Source organism: Mustela nivalis (genome assembly GCF_964662115.1).
Source record: "Mustela nivalis genome assembly, chromosome: 2".
NCBI classification, from domain to species: domain Eukaryota; kingdom Metazoa; phylum Chordata; class Mammalia; order Carnivora; family Mustelidae; genus Mustela; species Mustela nivalis.
The window spans coordinates 107018236-107034825 of record NC_139021.1 but is presented as its reverse complement, the minus strand read 5'-3'; the positions used below and the strand labels follow the sequence as shown (position 1 = coordinate 107034825).

General features: G+C 46.2%; 1 protein-coding gene across 1 annotated transcript; it reads left to right on the top strand.

The window, feature by feature from the left end:
• The first annotated feature begins 269 nt into the window (after positions 1-269).
• On the top strand, positions 270-6209 carry LOC309859785 (spermatogenesis-associated protein 31E1-like). The gene is made up of 4 exons (XM_082720895.1): positions 270-534; positions 1277-1334; positions 1887-1947; positions 2201-6209. Exons 1-4 carry the CDS (start codon positions 349-351, stop codon positions 6144-6146), a joined length of 4251 nt encoding a protein of 1416 aa, XP_082577021.1. The 5' UTR covers positions 270-348; the 3' UTR covers positions 6147-6209.
• Positions 6210-16590: the final 10381 nt, after the last annotated feature.

Below are 16590 nucleotides of genomic sequence, written 5' to 3'. Positions count from 1 at the left end.
AGAAAGACAAATACCATATAGTCTCACTTGTATGTAGAATTGGGAAAAAAAAAAAAAAGAAACAGATTCATAGATACGGAGAAGAGATTGGTGTCTGCTGAGGGGAGGGACTTGGAGGCCTGGGAGGGTGGAGGGATAGAGCCACAGGGTGGGGCTCCCTCCCCCTCCCTCAGGAGCCCTTTGTGACCAGACACTAGCTCTGTGATGTGGGCCTGGGCCTTGTATCTGCACCTCCACACCCAGGGCTCAGTTGTCTGAGGACAGCAGTGTGGTTGGACGCTAAGTCTCAGAGCTCAGTTGTCTGAGGGCAGCAGTGCGATCAGACATTAATGTCTGCTGAGGGAAGAGATGGAATATTATCTCTTCCCTCAGCAATTCTTTTTTAATGGTTGGCTGAGCTCCAGTCCCATTATCTGGGCAGTTAATGTCATCTTTGCCCTTGTTTGTGGGATAGGGCTCTTTGTATATTTAGTTTCTTATTTCCAGCCTGATCCATCCTCACCACCAGGGAAGAAATACAGGAAGAGCGGGAAGGTAAGGAACCCTCGGACCAGACCCAGCAGAGTATGATTCTATCTTCTTTTCTATTATTCCTTCCACTTTTCTGAGTCACTGGAGAGACTCCTGAAATGGGAAAGAATAGAATGGGTATTCTCAGGAGAGAGCAGACCACCATCCATCCAGGACAAGCCAGACTCAGCAGGGGTTAGAGGGACACGAGGATTTCTCCCTGAAGATCTCGGGCCAGAATCCAGGTGTGGTGGAGGGGTCCAGGGCAGTGTCCCAAACACAGTGACCGGTGGACAAGGACCAGAGGCTAAAAGCTGCCTCTGTAGCGGAGGTCAGGCCCCTGAGCACTGTGTCACCAGCCACGGTCCAAGGACAGGTATTTCAGGTGAATGTTCCCCCTTCAGGGCTGATTGAGGGCAGTACTGAGCCCAGGAGGTCCCAAGCAGCAGCTAGAGTGGGGCTCTGGCCTTGGAAAGTGGGGTCCTATGTGAAAAAGTCCAGTTGCGCCACCAGGTCTGGTATTGTGTGTGTTTCTTGAGCAGAGGAACAGTGGCAAACTTCTCACATAGGATATCCTTCTGTACATTCTTCAAAGAAGGAAAACTGGAAATATTTGTATCCATTTTGAAAAGGAAATGAGTAAAACTAAAGAAAATCACAATCCGCCCACCCCCTTAGTTAAATATAGGAAGTCACACTACTCATGAGCAGTGAGCACCTGCTGCTGGGCTGGGGGTCCCAGCCTCCCAATGTTCTCTTATCTCAGTACCAAGCAGAGCCACGGAGGAGCATCAACAGAAGCCAGAGAAGCCAGACTCTGAAAGGTGAGTGTCCACCACTCACCCCTGCGTGCCCCAGTTACACTGTGCCCCCTGCTCTGAAACCCGGCCCCACCACCTCCCAAGACACCAGGGCCTGAGCCCATCCCTCAGGAAACAGAGCCCTGGGAGGCAGGTTGGGGGCTCCTGGGAGGGAGATCACAACCCACCCAGAGGCTTCCCAGATTCTGCACCAGAACAAAGCCCTGAGGGGCTGGAAACGGGTGTCGCCCAGCAGGGGCCCCAGGGCCTAGACTAGGGGCAGGACCTCCTTCTTCTACTGTTGACAAGCTGTTCAACTCAGCTCAGATTCCTCTGTAAAGCCATGCAGTCCTTCCTCCCCCAGCAAGGTCATGAGTGAGAAAACACTTTGGAAAAGACAAAGTAATCCCCAAAATGAACCCTGTAATCACCGTGTGGGCACGTGACCTTTGACAGTGCTGTTTGGGGCTTCCAAGTCCAATCCCCCAAAGGTTTCCCCTAAAGGGACATTATACCCAGTCTCCTGTAAGACACCTGGGCCCCCGCCTTCCCCTTGACCCAGTCTCCTGTTTCCAGCTTGCAGAAATTGCCTGCACGAGCTGGAAGAGTTCCGCAGTTTAGTCTCTCTTCTGCAAAGGTAATGAATCTGCCCCCCTTATCACCTGGGTGGGCCTCCCCGAGTCTGTGGTGTGACCCCCAGGGCTGCAGGGAACCGGCCTCTGGGGCTGCTTGCGGGTGCTGGGAGGAGCCCTGGGACAGATTGTGACCAAAGCCCCAGGCTGAGGGACAGCAAGAGCATTGTGATGTGGGTGTGGGGCGTGGAGAGCCATGGGGTCCTCTCCCGGCCCCAGGCTGCTGCAGCGACAGCTCACACCTCTTGTCTCCCACAGCCACCTGACAAGGGTCTCTGACCAGGGGGGCTTTCACCAGTCCTTACATCAAGCAGCCCCTGGTCAGGTGTGCCAAGGGGCACCAGCTGGAGCCCATCAGCCATGCAGGGAGCCTGTGGAAGGCGCTCCTCCTGCCGTGGCCTCATCACCTGCTCGTGCTCCACTGACAGGGCCCCCTCGGCCTCTGGCCTCCACCCTGCCAGTGAGACCTCAAGAAGAGCAAACTAACTTTAAAAAAATCCTACCAGACACAGCGAGAAAGAACTTTCTTCCAAGTCATTCCAACTGGGCCTCTCTCATTCCAGCCATCTCAGGCCTTGGCCATGCCAGCTACCCCATTTTTTCCTTTTCCTGGTGGTGGGAAAGTACCAAGTCCTTGTTCTTGCCTGGCACATTACAGCACAAGTGCCAGCAAGAACACGTGTCCTGCCACCCACCAGATGCCTCGTTCTGGGCTGGCCTTGCTAACAGGCAGATAGAGATTCATAACCCTCCATTTGTCAATTCGGATGTCCAGAAGCTCCTTGAACTACTAATCAGCAAAAGGGTAGAACTGAAGAGTTGGAAGGAGAAAGAAAAGGTTGGGTCAGTTTTCAAAAAGTGGTGCCCAGATGACCACGTGAGCTTCTGGGGGACTCTGTGGAAGCTTCTGGGTACTGAGCAGACCACCACCACCCCACCATCCTTCTGGAACATGAAAAACAAAGCAGAGCCACTGGCCCAACCTCAGCCGTTCTCATCTCCCAAGGTCTTGGAAGACCACTTGCAATGGAAACGCAGCCAGCTCTTCTGGGGTCTCCCCTCTCTGCACAGTGAGTCCCTGGTGACCACTGCCTTGTTTTCTACTCACTCTTCTCCACTACAGTCTCCCTCTGTTTTATTCAATGGGACCTCTAATTGCTTGCCCGTTCTAAACCAGGATCAAGTATCTTCACAGTTTTCCCATGCCCCACCATTGTTCCACCGTGGGATCCAAACTCAACCCTCAACACTAACCTTGCCCCAGCCCCAAGTCCCCCTTGCACCCTCTGTCCCAATAAGACCACCTTCTCTCCCATCCCAGAGGAGGACCAGTAGGGTATCTTTTGCTACATCCCAGAAAAAGACACAATCCTTCACCCCAACTAAAATGCAACATCTGGAGTGGCCCTTGTTGCCAAAGCAACAAGGAAGGGGGAAGACTTTACCCACTATGGAGGAAAGATCTCCAAAATTCTTTAGCCAAGTCCCTCCCAAGCTTCTAGAGGACCACCAGGCCTCCCGGGCCCACAGATCAGGTTCTACCTATCAAGGGGACTTTGTCATCTTTAATATCCAGAAGCCACAGCTTCAGAGGAAGCTCAGCAGGGATAAACAGCAAAGCTGCTTGCCCCACAAGGTTCAGCTGTCTCTGGAACTGAGATGGTCTCAGGATGAATCCCCGGGAATGAGTCAGGCACAGAGAGAGCAGGGGCTCTCAAGGCCCTTTGTGTTTAAAGGTAAAAGCAGCCAAGCTACATGGAGGACCAGGTCCAGATACTACAGGAAGTATAAAGCAAGATTCAAACTAGAGAAGAACTTTGGTAAGGGTCTATGGCAGTGTCTGAAGAGGACACCAACAGGTCTCTCCAGGATCTCAGCTAGATTCCCAGTGAAGGTTCTGGGAACCAACTCTGAGAAGGAGTTTGGAAGACCCTTAATAGGGGCCTTGGAGGGTGATCCAGGAAAATACTTAGCCAGGGGCCCAGACAAGAAACATATAGAAAAAACTTTAAAGGTTCATTTACACAGGAAATTAGGACAGATCAGTATAGGTCTGATCCCTGTGACTGTGCGTCGATCCTGGTTTGTGGCCAGCCATGCTTTACCCAAGTCCCAACCCCACATGGCTATCAGAAATCTAGCACCCTTAAAGGATCAGGAGCTCTGCGTAAACACCTCCCATGAGCTGTCCTTCCTTTGTCCTAACACTCAGCAGAAGCTGGAAACACACATCATAAGTTTTCGAGTGAGGCGTAAGTGGGACCTACCTCTCCAAACTGTTGAGCCCACAGATCTCAAACTACTTGAAGCTCAACATTTGCCTTTTCCCCAGTCCCCCTTTCCATGCTCAGCCACCTTTGTACCTGGGGCCCCCTCAAAAGCCAAATTTTACAAGTTCTTGGGGAAACCACCTCAGCCCCATCCAGAAGAGAAGGGTATAACTGAAAAGTCTGATCCCACTTCAGGGAGTCCCCTGCCTGTTCCCTCACCCATACGTGAGCAAATCCAGCAGGCCCTGGGAAGGACTTTACCTGGTGATGGCCATCAGTCCTCAAAGATGTCTTTATCAAGACAGGAGGGCAGTTCACCTTCTTGGGCCTCCATTCTCAGCCTCCCAAACAGAACCCTGCACAGCAAGACTGGTATGGGGGCCAAGAAAGACAACCTGGAACCAAGTCCAAGTTTAGCAATGGCCAGGGATGAGCTAAAAGAGAGTGGGGGTCAGGCCTCACCAGACATGGTAGCAACACTGAAGATGAAGCTCAGGTCCCAATCTCCAAGGTCTGAAGGGGCCACAGAGGCTATGGAGGCCAAGAAGGCTCCTGCTTGGAAAGTTGTCTTAAGACCCAGTGGGCTGGCCAACAAACCAGCCATTTATGTGGATCTGATATCAGGATATCCAGGTGCTAGGAAAAGCCCCTCACCATCTACAGTGTTGGTTGCTCAAGATCCAGAGGAGGTAAGCCTTGAAACAAAGGTTAGTAAGGTTGAGCTCCAAGAGAAGATAGAGTCGGAGAACCAGCCTAAAGGCTCTACCACTAGTGAGCTTCCTCAAGATTCTCCCAGTGACCTCCTCCTTCCAGACTTTGCCACTTGTGTGCTTGTTGAAGACAGTGGCACCAATGTGCTCCCACCAGACTCTCACACTAATGCTGTCCTTGCTGCAGACAGCTTCACCACTCAAGAGTCACCCTTCTGTTCCCAAATGGAACGTGCCAGTGGAGAGACACCATCTTCCCCGGTGTCACATAACCTTAGCTCAAGTGGATCAAGCAGTGAGGGGCAGCAAGAGCCCTGTGGACCAAAGGTTGAGGAACCAAGTGACAGCCAGAGCAACAAAGAGACCACTGATGAGGGAAAGGACGAGAAGAGACCCAAACCAGAAGAGAATGAAGACAGGTGTGCAGAACCATTGGCAATCAGGGCTTCCCAAGCTAGCAAGATAGGCCACCCTCCCCAGGTCAGAGGATCAGGAGAGAGCCTTGGGAGCAAATACCTCCGGCTCATGCCACCGGAAAAGGGACATGTTTTTCCGGAAAGCCACTTTAGACAAAGGATGAAAAACTTTATGCAGTGCCTTAATCCCAATAAAAAGAGCAAAGGACTGGAAGGCCCCCTTCAAAAAGGCAAGCCTGCATCGACTTCTGCCCCGAGCTGGGTACCAGTCAGAAGCAGATCAGTTATGGACAACAGGGCTGCCGAAACTCAGACGGTAGTGACAGCCGTGAGACAAATCCTGATGGAAAAATTGGGACTCCACCAAGGAATTCGGGCCTCAGAGATGTATCAGCACAAGGAATTGCAGGCCCCAGTACATAGGCATTCTTGCCCTCACAGGGCTTTCGCCTCTACAGACCAGAAGAGAATGATGGGAGGAATAGCCTCCAATCAGCAAGGTACCTCCAAGGGCCATAGCTGCCCTAGCAAAAGCCAGCTGACCAGAGACAGGAATGGTGAATGGAAAAGCCTCCCCAGGAACCTGGGGTCCCCAGGCAGACCCAGCCAGCACCAGCCGATGGTGGCAGGTGTCTCAGGTCGAGTTCACCATTATCCTACATGCAGTTTTCGAAAATATGCCTCAACCTATCAGGCAGAGAACGCTTCACACATCTTTTCTGGTCAGAAAGATTTCCCTCAAGAAAAAATCGAGTATATGCAAAGAAAGTCCATTTTTTCCCATATTAGCACATCCTCTGTGTGCTAATGACTTCCCCATGCCACAATTTTGTCTCCCAAAAATATATGTTTGGTGTTTTTTCTCTCAGGAGTGGTGCTGGACTTTGTGTGTGCCCTGCTTGGGTGGAGGGGATCAGAGTTTTCTCTCCCCAAAGGCCTTCTTTGGTTTCCAGAATGATGGGGCCTTGGAGGGCCAGGGACCTTGGGGTCCACCCTGTCCCCTTCCTCACACACCTTCCATTTCCACGACAAGGTGAACAAGACCCAGAGTGGGACCTTGCTCTGCCCATCCTCTCCTGCTTTCCTTCCACCTGAAATTTGTGTGGTTGTAGGGAGGGTCTGCTGAGGCATAAATCCCACTCAGGCTCCAGGAAGACAGAGTCTTAGATCAGAGTGGGGCCTGCAGTTGGGAGACGCAAGGCTGGCCTTGAGGGCAGAGGTGAGAAATCATGCCCCCATCCACGTATCCTGTGGGGAGTAGAGGACGGCCATCCCAGGAGCCTTCTCACCCCCAGATAATCTCATCTTAGCTCCATGCAGCCCCTCTTACACTCGGAGCAGCAAGGGATGAGCTCTCTCCCAGCACTGAGGGTGTGTGAGATGCCACAGAGACCCCTAGGCACCAGCCTGCCCAGCCCCAGGGCACTGAAGGGGCCTTCTCACCAGCACCCCCTTCCCCTTCTGGGGGATGGGTGGGGTGTGGCTGTTGGCAGGGGGACCCTGTACTTAGGGTGGGAGGCCAGGAAGAAAGCCAAGTGTCAGGGTAAGCCCATGCCTGGTGTGACGACTTAGGACCCTTTGTGTCCCACTGCCACCTACAGGCCCAGAGGGGAGAAGTTAGAGGCCCCGGGACTGTCCCCACAGGATTTCCACCCTACTCCAGCTGCCAAGTCCAGGGGTGGGGTTGTGAAGAGGGTGGGGCGGGGGTTGTACAGAAGCCACCTGAGCTCCCACATGGAAAGCCAGGTTCCCAGAGACAGCCAGGCCTTCAGGCAGAGAATTTAAGTTCTGCACAATTTGATAAGCTTGTAGGACTGCGGGCCCCGGGAAGACTTGTGGTCTGTGACCTTTATGTACACGTGTGGCCCAAGGATGGCTCCCAGGGGACTGGTGGGGACTCGGAGGCCAAGGGACTGGCCTGGCTCCTGGTCATGGTTACCTCAGAGCCCAGAAGGGCAGGAGGACAAGATGGGGCTTGTCCCACCACCGGCAGGAAGGAGGTGTCCAGAATGAGCGTGCAGTCCAGGAGGCTCCCCCACCACCCGTGTGCCCCGGTCCCAGCCCAAAATCATACTCTAGGGCCCCTCACACATAACTCACATGGTAGAGAGTCCCACAAGTCGGACGTGCACTCCACACTCCTGTTAGTAGAAGTGCCGTGGACAGGAGGCTGGTGGAACAGCCAGAAACAGGAAGGAGCAAATCCCCTTGCCCTTCTCCTGCCAGATGGTACAAGAAGGCCAGAAAGGGAAAGCCCCATGCCAAGAGACCTTGTGCAGAGACCTCTGACAGAGACCCACCAAGGCCTCCCACAGAGACTCATACAGAGACCCACACTGAGACCTCCCACAGAGACCCACACAAAGCCCGCATAGATCCTACACAGAGACCTCTTACAGGGGCCAACATCAAGAGCCCTCATGAACACCATGTCCAAGGATGATCTTCAAGGCCCTCCCACACAGACCTTATGCAGAAACTCTCACAGTGAACAACACCAAGAGACTTCACAGAGAACTGTGACAGAGATCCACACAGATTTCTCTCAGACACACCTCAGAAACTGATCTGAATACCCACACACAGCTCTGCAGAGCCCACACAGAGGCCTCCAAGTGCCCTGCAGACACCAAAGACATACCTTGAACAGAGGGCTCACCTCCATCCTTAGGAGCCCAAGTAGCCACCCAGTGTCAGGCCCCGCTTGGATCTGAAGCCACTTAACAAACTGGCAGTGAAGTTGTGCTGTAAAGGCATGTGTATTTTTTAATTACTTCTGAAAAAGACTTAGATTCCCCATGTAAACCTGAAAAATCCTTTCCTTCACAAATTTTCATTAGCCTGAGCTCCCATGCACAGTTTAAAGAATCAGAAACTGAAAACAAAACTTTGCCATCGTCTAATGAGGGAAGAACTCTTATTTGTCCAGTTTTAGCTATGGTTTAGTGAAATGGCCTCAGGGGTCATGTTCTTTATTTTGATAGGGACAAGTCCCTCCACCAAAAGTGACTTATTCACATTGGAAATGCTGTAGGGAGGCCTACAGCCATTGGAATGTGGGATGGAGTGAACGAGCAGAGAGGTCATCGACTCAAATGTACAGACAGCATGCTCTTTGGCCCAGAGCAGCTTGTGGTAGGTTTGGGAGGCTAGCTTTATTTTTAAATCAAAGAACTCACAGTGTCAAACACATGAAGCTGTTTTAGAAATGAAACAGTTTGGCAATATATCTTTTTAAAAATTTTTTTTTTATTTTTTAAAAACATATATTTTTATCCCCAGGGGTACGGGTCTGTGAATCACCAGGTTTAAACACTTCACAGCACTCACCAAAGCACATACCCTCCCCAATGTCCATAAACCCACACCATTTCCCAACCCCCCTCCCCCCAGCAACCCTCAGTTTGTTTTGTGAGATTAAGAGTCACTTATGGTTTATCTCCCTCTCAATCCCATCTTGTTTCATTAATTATTCTTCTACCCACTTAAGCCCCCATGTTGCATCACCACTTCCTCATATCAGGGAGATCATATGATAGTTGTCTTTCTCTGCTTGACTTATTTCGCTAAGCATGATACGCTCTAGTTCCATCCATGTTGTTGCAAATGGAAAGATTTCATTTCTTTTGATGGCTGCATAGTATCCCATTGTGTATATAAACCACATCTTCTTGATCCATTCATCTGTTGATGGACATCTAGGTTCTTTCCATAGTTTGGCTATTGTGGACATTGCTGCTATAAACATTCGGGTGTACGTGCCCCTTTGGATCACTACGTTTGTATCTTTAGGGTACATACCCAGTAGTGCAATTGCTGGGTCATTGGGCAGTTCTATTTTCAACATTTTGAGGAACCTCCATGCTGTTTTCCAGAGTGGCTGCACCAGCTTGCATTCCCACCAACAGTGTAGGAGGGTTCCCCTTACTCCGCATCCTGGCCAGCATCTGTCATTTCCTGACTTGTTGATTTTAGCCATTCTGACTGGTGTGAGGTGATATCTCATTGTGGTTTTGATTTACATTTCCCTGATGCCGAGTGATATGGAGCACTTTTTCATGGGTCTGTTGGCCATCTGGATGTCTTCTTTGCAGAAATGTCTGTTCATGTCCTCTGCCCATTTCTTGATTGGATTATTTCTTCTTTGGGTGTTGAGTTTGCTAAGTTCTTTATAGATTTTGGAAACTAGCCCTTTATCTGATATGTCGTTTGCAAATATCTTCTCCCATTCTGTCAGTTGTCTTTTGATTTTGTTAACTGTTTCCTTTGCTGTGCAAAAGCTTTTGATCTTGATGAAATCCCAATAGTTCATTTTTGCCCTTGCTTCCCTTGCCTTTGGTGATGTTCCTAGGAAGATGTTGCTGCGGCTGAGTTCGAAGAGGTTGCTGCCTGTGTTCTCCTCAAGGATTTTGATGGATTCTTTTCTCACATTGAGGTCCTTCATCCATTTTGAGTCTATTTTCGTGTGTGGTGTAAGGAAATGGTCCAATTTCATTTTTCTGCATGTGGCTGTCCAATTTTCCAAACACCATTTATTAAAGAGGCTGTCTTTTTTCCATTGGACATTCTTTCCTGCTTTGTCGAAGATTAGTTGACCATAGAGTTAAGGATCTATTTCTGGGCTCTCTAATCTGTTCCATTGATCTATGTGCCTGTTTTTGTGCCAGTACCATGCTGTCTTGATGTTGACAGCTTTGTAATAGAGCTTGAACTCCGGAATTGTGATGCCACCAACTTTGGGTTTCCTTTTCAATATCCCTTTGGCTATTTGAGGTCTTTTCTGGTTCCATATAAATTTTAGAATTATTTGTTCCATTTCTTTGAAAAAGATGGATGGTACTTTGATAGGAATTGCATTAAATGTGTAGATTGCTTTAGGTAGCATATACATTTTCACAATATTTATTCTTCCAATCCAGGAGCATGGAACATTTTTCCATTTCTTTGTGTCTTCCTCAATTTCTTTCATGAGTACTTTATAGTTTTCTGAGTATAGATTCTGTGCCTCTTTGGTTAGGTTTATTCCTAGGTATCTTATGGTTTGGGGTGCAATTGTAAATGGGATGGACTCCTTAATTTCTCTTTCTTCTGTCTTGCTGTTGGTGTAGAGAAATGCAACTGATTTCTTTGCATTGATTTTATATCCTGACACTTTACTGAATTCCTGTACAAGTTTTAGCAGTTTTGGAGTGGAGTCTTTTGGGTTTTCCACATATAGTATCATATCATCTGCGAAGAGTGATAATTTGACTTCTTCTTTGCCAATTTGGATGCCTTTAATTTCCTTTTGTTGTCTGATTGCTGAGTCTAGGACCTCTAGTACTATGTTGAATAGCAGAGGTGATAATGGACATCCCTGCCGTGTTCCTGACCTTAGCGGAAAAGCTTTCAGTTTTTCTCCATTGAGAATGATATTTGTGGTGGGTTTTTCATAAATGGCTTTGATGATATTGAGGTATGTGCCCTCTATCCCTACACTTTGAAGAGTTTTGATCAGGAAGGGATGCTGTACTTTGTCAAATGCTTTTTCAGCATCTATGGAGAGTATCATATGGTTCTTGTTCTTTCTTTTATTGATGTGTTGTATCACATTGACTGATTTGCAGATGTTGAACCAACACCGCAGCCCTGGAATAAATCCCACTTGGTCGTGGTGAATAATCCTTTTAATGTACTGTTGAATCCTATTGGCTAGTATTTTGTTGAGTATTTTCGCATCTGTGTTCATCAAGGATATTGGTCGATAGCTCTCTTTTTTGATAGGATCCTTGTCTGGTTTTGGGATCAAGGTGATGCTGGCCTCATAAAATGAGTTTGGAAGTTTTCCTTCCATTTCTATTTTTTGGAACAGTTTCAAGAGAATAGGAATTAGTTCTTCTTTAAATGTTTGGTAGAATTTCCCTGGAAGCCGTCTGGCCCTGGGCTTTTGTTTGTTTGGAGATTTTTAATGACTGTTTCAATCTCCTTACTGGTTATGGGTTTGTTCAGGCTTTCTATTTCTTCCTGGTTCAGTTGTGGTAGTTTATATGTTTCTAGGAATGCATCCATTTCTTCCAGATTGTGAAATTTGTTGGCGTAGAGTTGCTCATAGTATGTTCTTATAATAGTTTGTATTTCTTTGGTGTTAGTTGTGATCTCTCATCTTTCATTCAAGATTTTATTTATTTGGGTCCTTTCTCTTTTCTTTTTGATAAGTCTGGCCAGGGGGTTATCAATTTTATTAATTCTTTCAAAGAACCAGCTCCTAGTTTCCTTGATTTGTTCTACTGTTTTTTTTCGTTTCTATTTCATTGATTTCTGCTCTGATCTTTATGATTTCTCTTCTCCTGCTGTGCTTAGGGTTTCTTTCTTGTTCTTTCTCCAGCTCTTTTAGGTATAGGATTAGGTTGCGTACCTGAGACCTTTCTTGTTTCTTGAAAAATGCTTGTACCGCTATATATTTTCATCTCAGGACTGCCTTTGTTGTGTCCCACAGATTTTGAACCGTTTTATTTTCATTATCATTTGTATCCATGATTTTTTTCAATTCTTCTTTAATTTCCCAGTTGACCCATTCATTCTTTAGAAGGATGCTGTTTCGTCTCCATGTATTTGGGTGCTTTCCAAATTTCTTTTTGTGGTTGAGTTCTAGCTTTAGAGCATTGTGGTCTGAAAATATGCAGGGAATGATCCCAATCTTTTGATACCGGTTGAGTCCTGATTTAGGACCGAGGATGTGATCTATTCTGGAGAATGTTCCGTGTGCACTAGAGAAGAATGTGTATTCTGTTGCTTTGGGATGAAATGTTCTGAATATATCTGTGATGTCCATCTGGTCCAGTGTGTCATTTAGGGCCTTTATTTCCTTGCTGATCTTTTGCTTGGATGATCTGTCCATTCCAGTGAGGGGAGTGTTAAAGTCCCCTACTATTATTGTATTGTTGTTGATGTGTTTCTTTGATTTTGTTATTAATTGGTTTGTATAGTTGGCTGCTCCCATGATGGGGGCATAGATATTTAAAATTGTTAGATCTTCTTGTTGGACAGACCCTTTTAGTATGATATAGTGATATAGTGTCCTTCCTCATCTCTTATTATAGTCTTTGGCTTAAAATCTAATTGATATGATATAAGGATTGCCACTCCTGCTTTTTTCTGATGTCCATTAGCATGGTAAATCCTTTTCCACCCCCTCACTTTAAATCTGGAAGTGTCTTCGGGCTTAAAATGAGTTTCTTGGAGGCAACATATAGATGTTTTTTTTTTTTTTTAATCCATTCTGATACCCTGTGTCTTTTGACAGGGGCATTTAGCCCATTAACATTCAGGGTAACTATTGAGAGATATGAATTTAGTGCCATTGTATTGCCTATAAGGTGACGGTTACTGTATATGGTCTCTGTTCCTTTCTGATCTACCACTTGTAGACTCTCTTTTTGCTTAGAGGACCCTTTCAATATTTCCTGTAGAGCTGGTTTGGTGTTTGCAAATTCTTTCAGTTTCTGTTTGTCATGGAAGCTTTTAATCTCTCCTTCTATTTTCAATGATAGCCTAGCTGGATATACTATTCTTGGCTGCATGTTTTTCTCGTTTAGTGCTCTGAAAATATCATGCCAGCTCTTTCTGGCCTGCCAGGTCTCTGTGGATAAGTCAGCTACTAATCTAATATTTTTACCATTGTATGTTACAGACTTCTTTTCCCGGGCTGCTTTCACGATTTTTCTTTGTCACTGAGACTTGTAAATTTTACTATTAGGTGACGGGGTGTGGGCCTATTCTTATTGATTTTGAGGGGCATTCTCTGAACCTCCTGAATTTTGATGCTCGTTCCCTTTGCCATATTGGGGAAATTCTCCCCAATAATTCTCTCCAGTATACCTTCTGCTCCCCTCTTTCTTTCTTCTTCTTCTGGAATCCCAATTATTCTAATGTTGTTTCGTCTTATGGTGTCACTTATCTCTCGAATTCTCCCCTCGTGGTCAAGTAGCTGTTTGTCCCTCTTTTGCTCAGCTTCTTTATTCTCTGTAATTTGGTCTTCTATATCACTAATTCTTTCTTCTGCTTCATTTATCCTAGCAGTGAGAGCCTCCATTTTTGATTGCACCTCATTAATAGCTTTTTTTTAAATTTCAACTTGGTTAGATTTTAGTTCTTTTATTTCTCCAGAATGGGCTTTTTTATCTCCAGAGAGGGTTTCTCTAATATCTTCCATGCCTTTTTTGAGCCTGGCTAGAACCTTGAGAATTGTCATTCTGAACTCTAGATCTGACATATTACCAATGTCTGTATTGATTAGGTCCCTAGCCTTCAGTTACTGCCTCTTGTTCTTTTTTTTGTGGTGAATTTTTCCCTCTTGTCATTTTGTCCAGATAAGAGTATATGAAGGAGCAAGTAAAATACTTAAAAGGGTGGCAACAACCCCAGGAAAATATGCTTTAACCAAATCAGAAGAGATCCTAAATGGTGAGGGGGGAGAAAGGGGATAAAAAGAGGTTCAAAAAGGAAGAAAAAAAAAGAATTAAAATAAAGAAAATGAATAAAAAAATATAAAAAAGAAAAAAATATATTAGATAAACTAGTTAAAACACGTTAAAAAAGAAAAGGGTAAAAGTTAAAAAGAAAACTTTACCAGAAGGCAAGAAAAAAAAATGAAAAAGAAAAAAATTAAATTAACTGAAAGACTAAAAAAAGTCACAGGGAGAAAGCCATGAGTTCCGTGCTTTGCTTTCTCCACCTCTGGAATTCTGCTGCTCTCCTTGGTATTGAAACCGCACTCCTTGTTAGGTGAACTTGGTCTTGGCTGGAATTCTTGTTGATCTTCTGGGGAAGGGGCCTGGTGTAGTGATTCTCAAGTGTCTTCGCCCCAGGCGGCATTGCACCACCCTTACCAGGTCCCGGGCTGAGTAATCCGCTCGGTTTTGCTTTCAGGAGCTTTTGTTCCCTGAGCGCTTTCCATAGAGTTCCAGAGGAAGGGAATACAAATGGCGCCCTCCTGGTTTCCGCCCCGGAGGAGCCGAGAGCCCGGGGCCCCTCTCCTCAGTGCGCCCTCAGAGAACAGCGCCCAATTACTCCCATCTGTCTGACCTCCGGCTTCACTCCGAGCTCACCGAGCCTGTGGCTGGTTCAAGGTAACCCTGAGCTGTGAGCTTACTGTTGGCTCTGTCTCTGTAGCCAGTTTTCCCGTTATAATACCTGCAAGCTCTGTGATACTCAGACACCCCGATCCTTTTGTGACCCTGCGGGACCTGAGGCCACGCTGACCCTGTGTGGGCTTTGGCCCGCGTTTAGCCTCTGGAGCGATGTCCCTCAGTGGAACAGACTTTTAAAAGTCTTGATTTTGTGGGCCAGTGCTCTGCCGCTTGCCGGGAGCTGGCCCCTCCCCCCAGGGTCTATCTTCCATTCGCTTTGGATTCACTTCTCCACCAGTCCTACCTTTCAAAAAGTGGTTGTTTTTCTGTTTCCAGAATTGCTGTTCTTCTTCTCTTCGATCTGCTGATGGATTTGCAGGTGTTTGCAATCTTTAGATAAGCTATCTAGCTGATCTCCTGCTAGCTGAAGTAGTCTCAGCCTGCTACTTCTCCCCTCAGTTCGGCAATATTTCTATTACCCTTGGTTTGTTTATATTTACTGTTAACAACATAAAATAATTATATCTTTTTCTTTTTGTTTCTTTTAAAATATGATAGTATCCTTAGATGATATCATGTATATGTTCAGAACATGAAAAAAATCACAAGCTAATGATCAGCTATGGTAGCTTAAACTTCTGGAGTATTCAGAAATCTAGGGAGATACCCAAGTATTTTCTTCCCATAACTGAACTGACTGTCTTATACAGTTCATAGCTTTTATACCACCCATTTATAAAATGACCACTGTGGAAAATACAGCAAGAAGAAAGAGAGACATATCATTCCCAGGTTATCAAAACAAACAGCTAATCAATGTTCATGACATACACTAAAAATTGGTTACTAGGAAAAACAAGACTATTTTCCAGAAATGTATAAGGTATTATTGAGAAAACAAAACACAAAGAATACCTAAGTAAATGAATACACTATATTCATGGCTTGGACAACTTAATATTACAAAAATATCTCATTTCTCCACAAATTGGCCTATAGATTCAAGACAATCAGAATTAAAATCTTAGCAGATATTTTTGTGGAAACTGATAACTTTACTCTCAGACTTACATAGAAACTTGAATGGCCAAGAATAACCAAAACTACCTTGGAAAACAGAATGGATAAACTCACACTAATTATATAGGCAGAATCTAAGATGACGACCTCCAATGGATCCAACAACGTGACATGAACTCCTCTTAAATGGAAGAGACTTAAGTCCCTGTGATTGTGATACATTCTACAACAAAACAGATTTTGGAAGTATAAATGAGATCCTTTAATCAGTTGACTTTGGTCTAAAAGGAAGATTTACTTGGGTGGGCCTGACCTAATCATGTGAGTCTTTTATTAATTTATCTTAAATATTTTATTTCTTTATTTGAGAGAGAGAGAGAGAAAGAGAGCGCATGAGCACACGAGCAGGGTGAGGGGCAAGGAGCCCAACATGGGACTTGATCTCAGGACCCCAGGATTATGACCTGAGCCAAAGGCAGACACTTAACCAACTGAGCCACCCAGGCGTCCCACATGTGAGTCTTTTAAGGAACGTAAGATATCAGAGACCCTTCTTCTGACCTCAAAGAAGAAACAAGCTACTGTGACTCCTACGGCTGTACAGAAATAAAGTCTGCCACATATGTACAGATGGGAACCCAACCAAGCCTTAGATAAGAAGTCCCAAGCAACACCTTGATTGCAGCATTAATGCCTAAGAAACTTAGTTAACCTACTCCTAACTCATTATCGTCTATACATATGAGCCATATGAGCAGGGAGCCTGATGCTAGGATTGATCCCGGACTCCAAGAGCAGGACCTGAGCCGATGGCCAATACTTAACCCACTGAGCCACCCAAGAACTCCTGGAGAGACTTTGTGAAACAATCTCGTATAAATAGGAGTTTTCCAGAGTAGCAGATAGGATAATGAACATTTCAGTCTCCTAGGTGCCCTCAGGAGTATCCTTTTTTTAATGTCCAAAAATGCAGGTAGTTAACGTACAGCGCAGTATTGCATTCTGCAGCACAACTCAGGGACTCATCACTTCTCTCCACCACTCAGAGCTGACCATAACAAGTGCCTTAATTGCCCATCATCCATCGACCCCTCCCTGACCCCCTTCCCTCCATGACACCCTCAG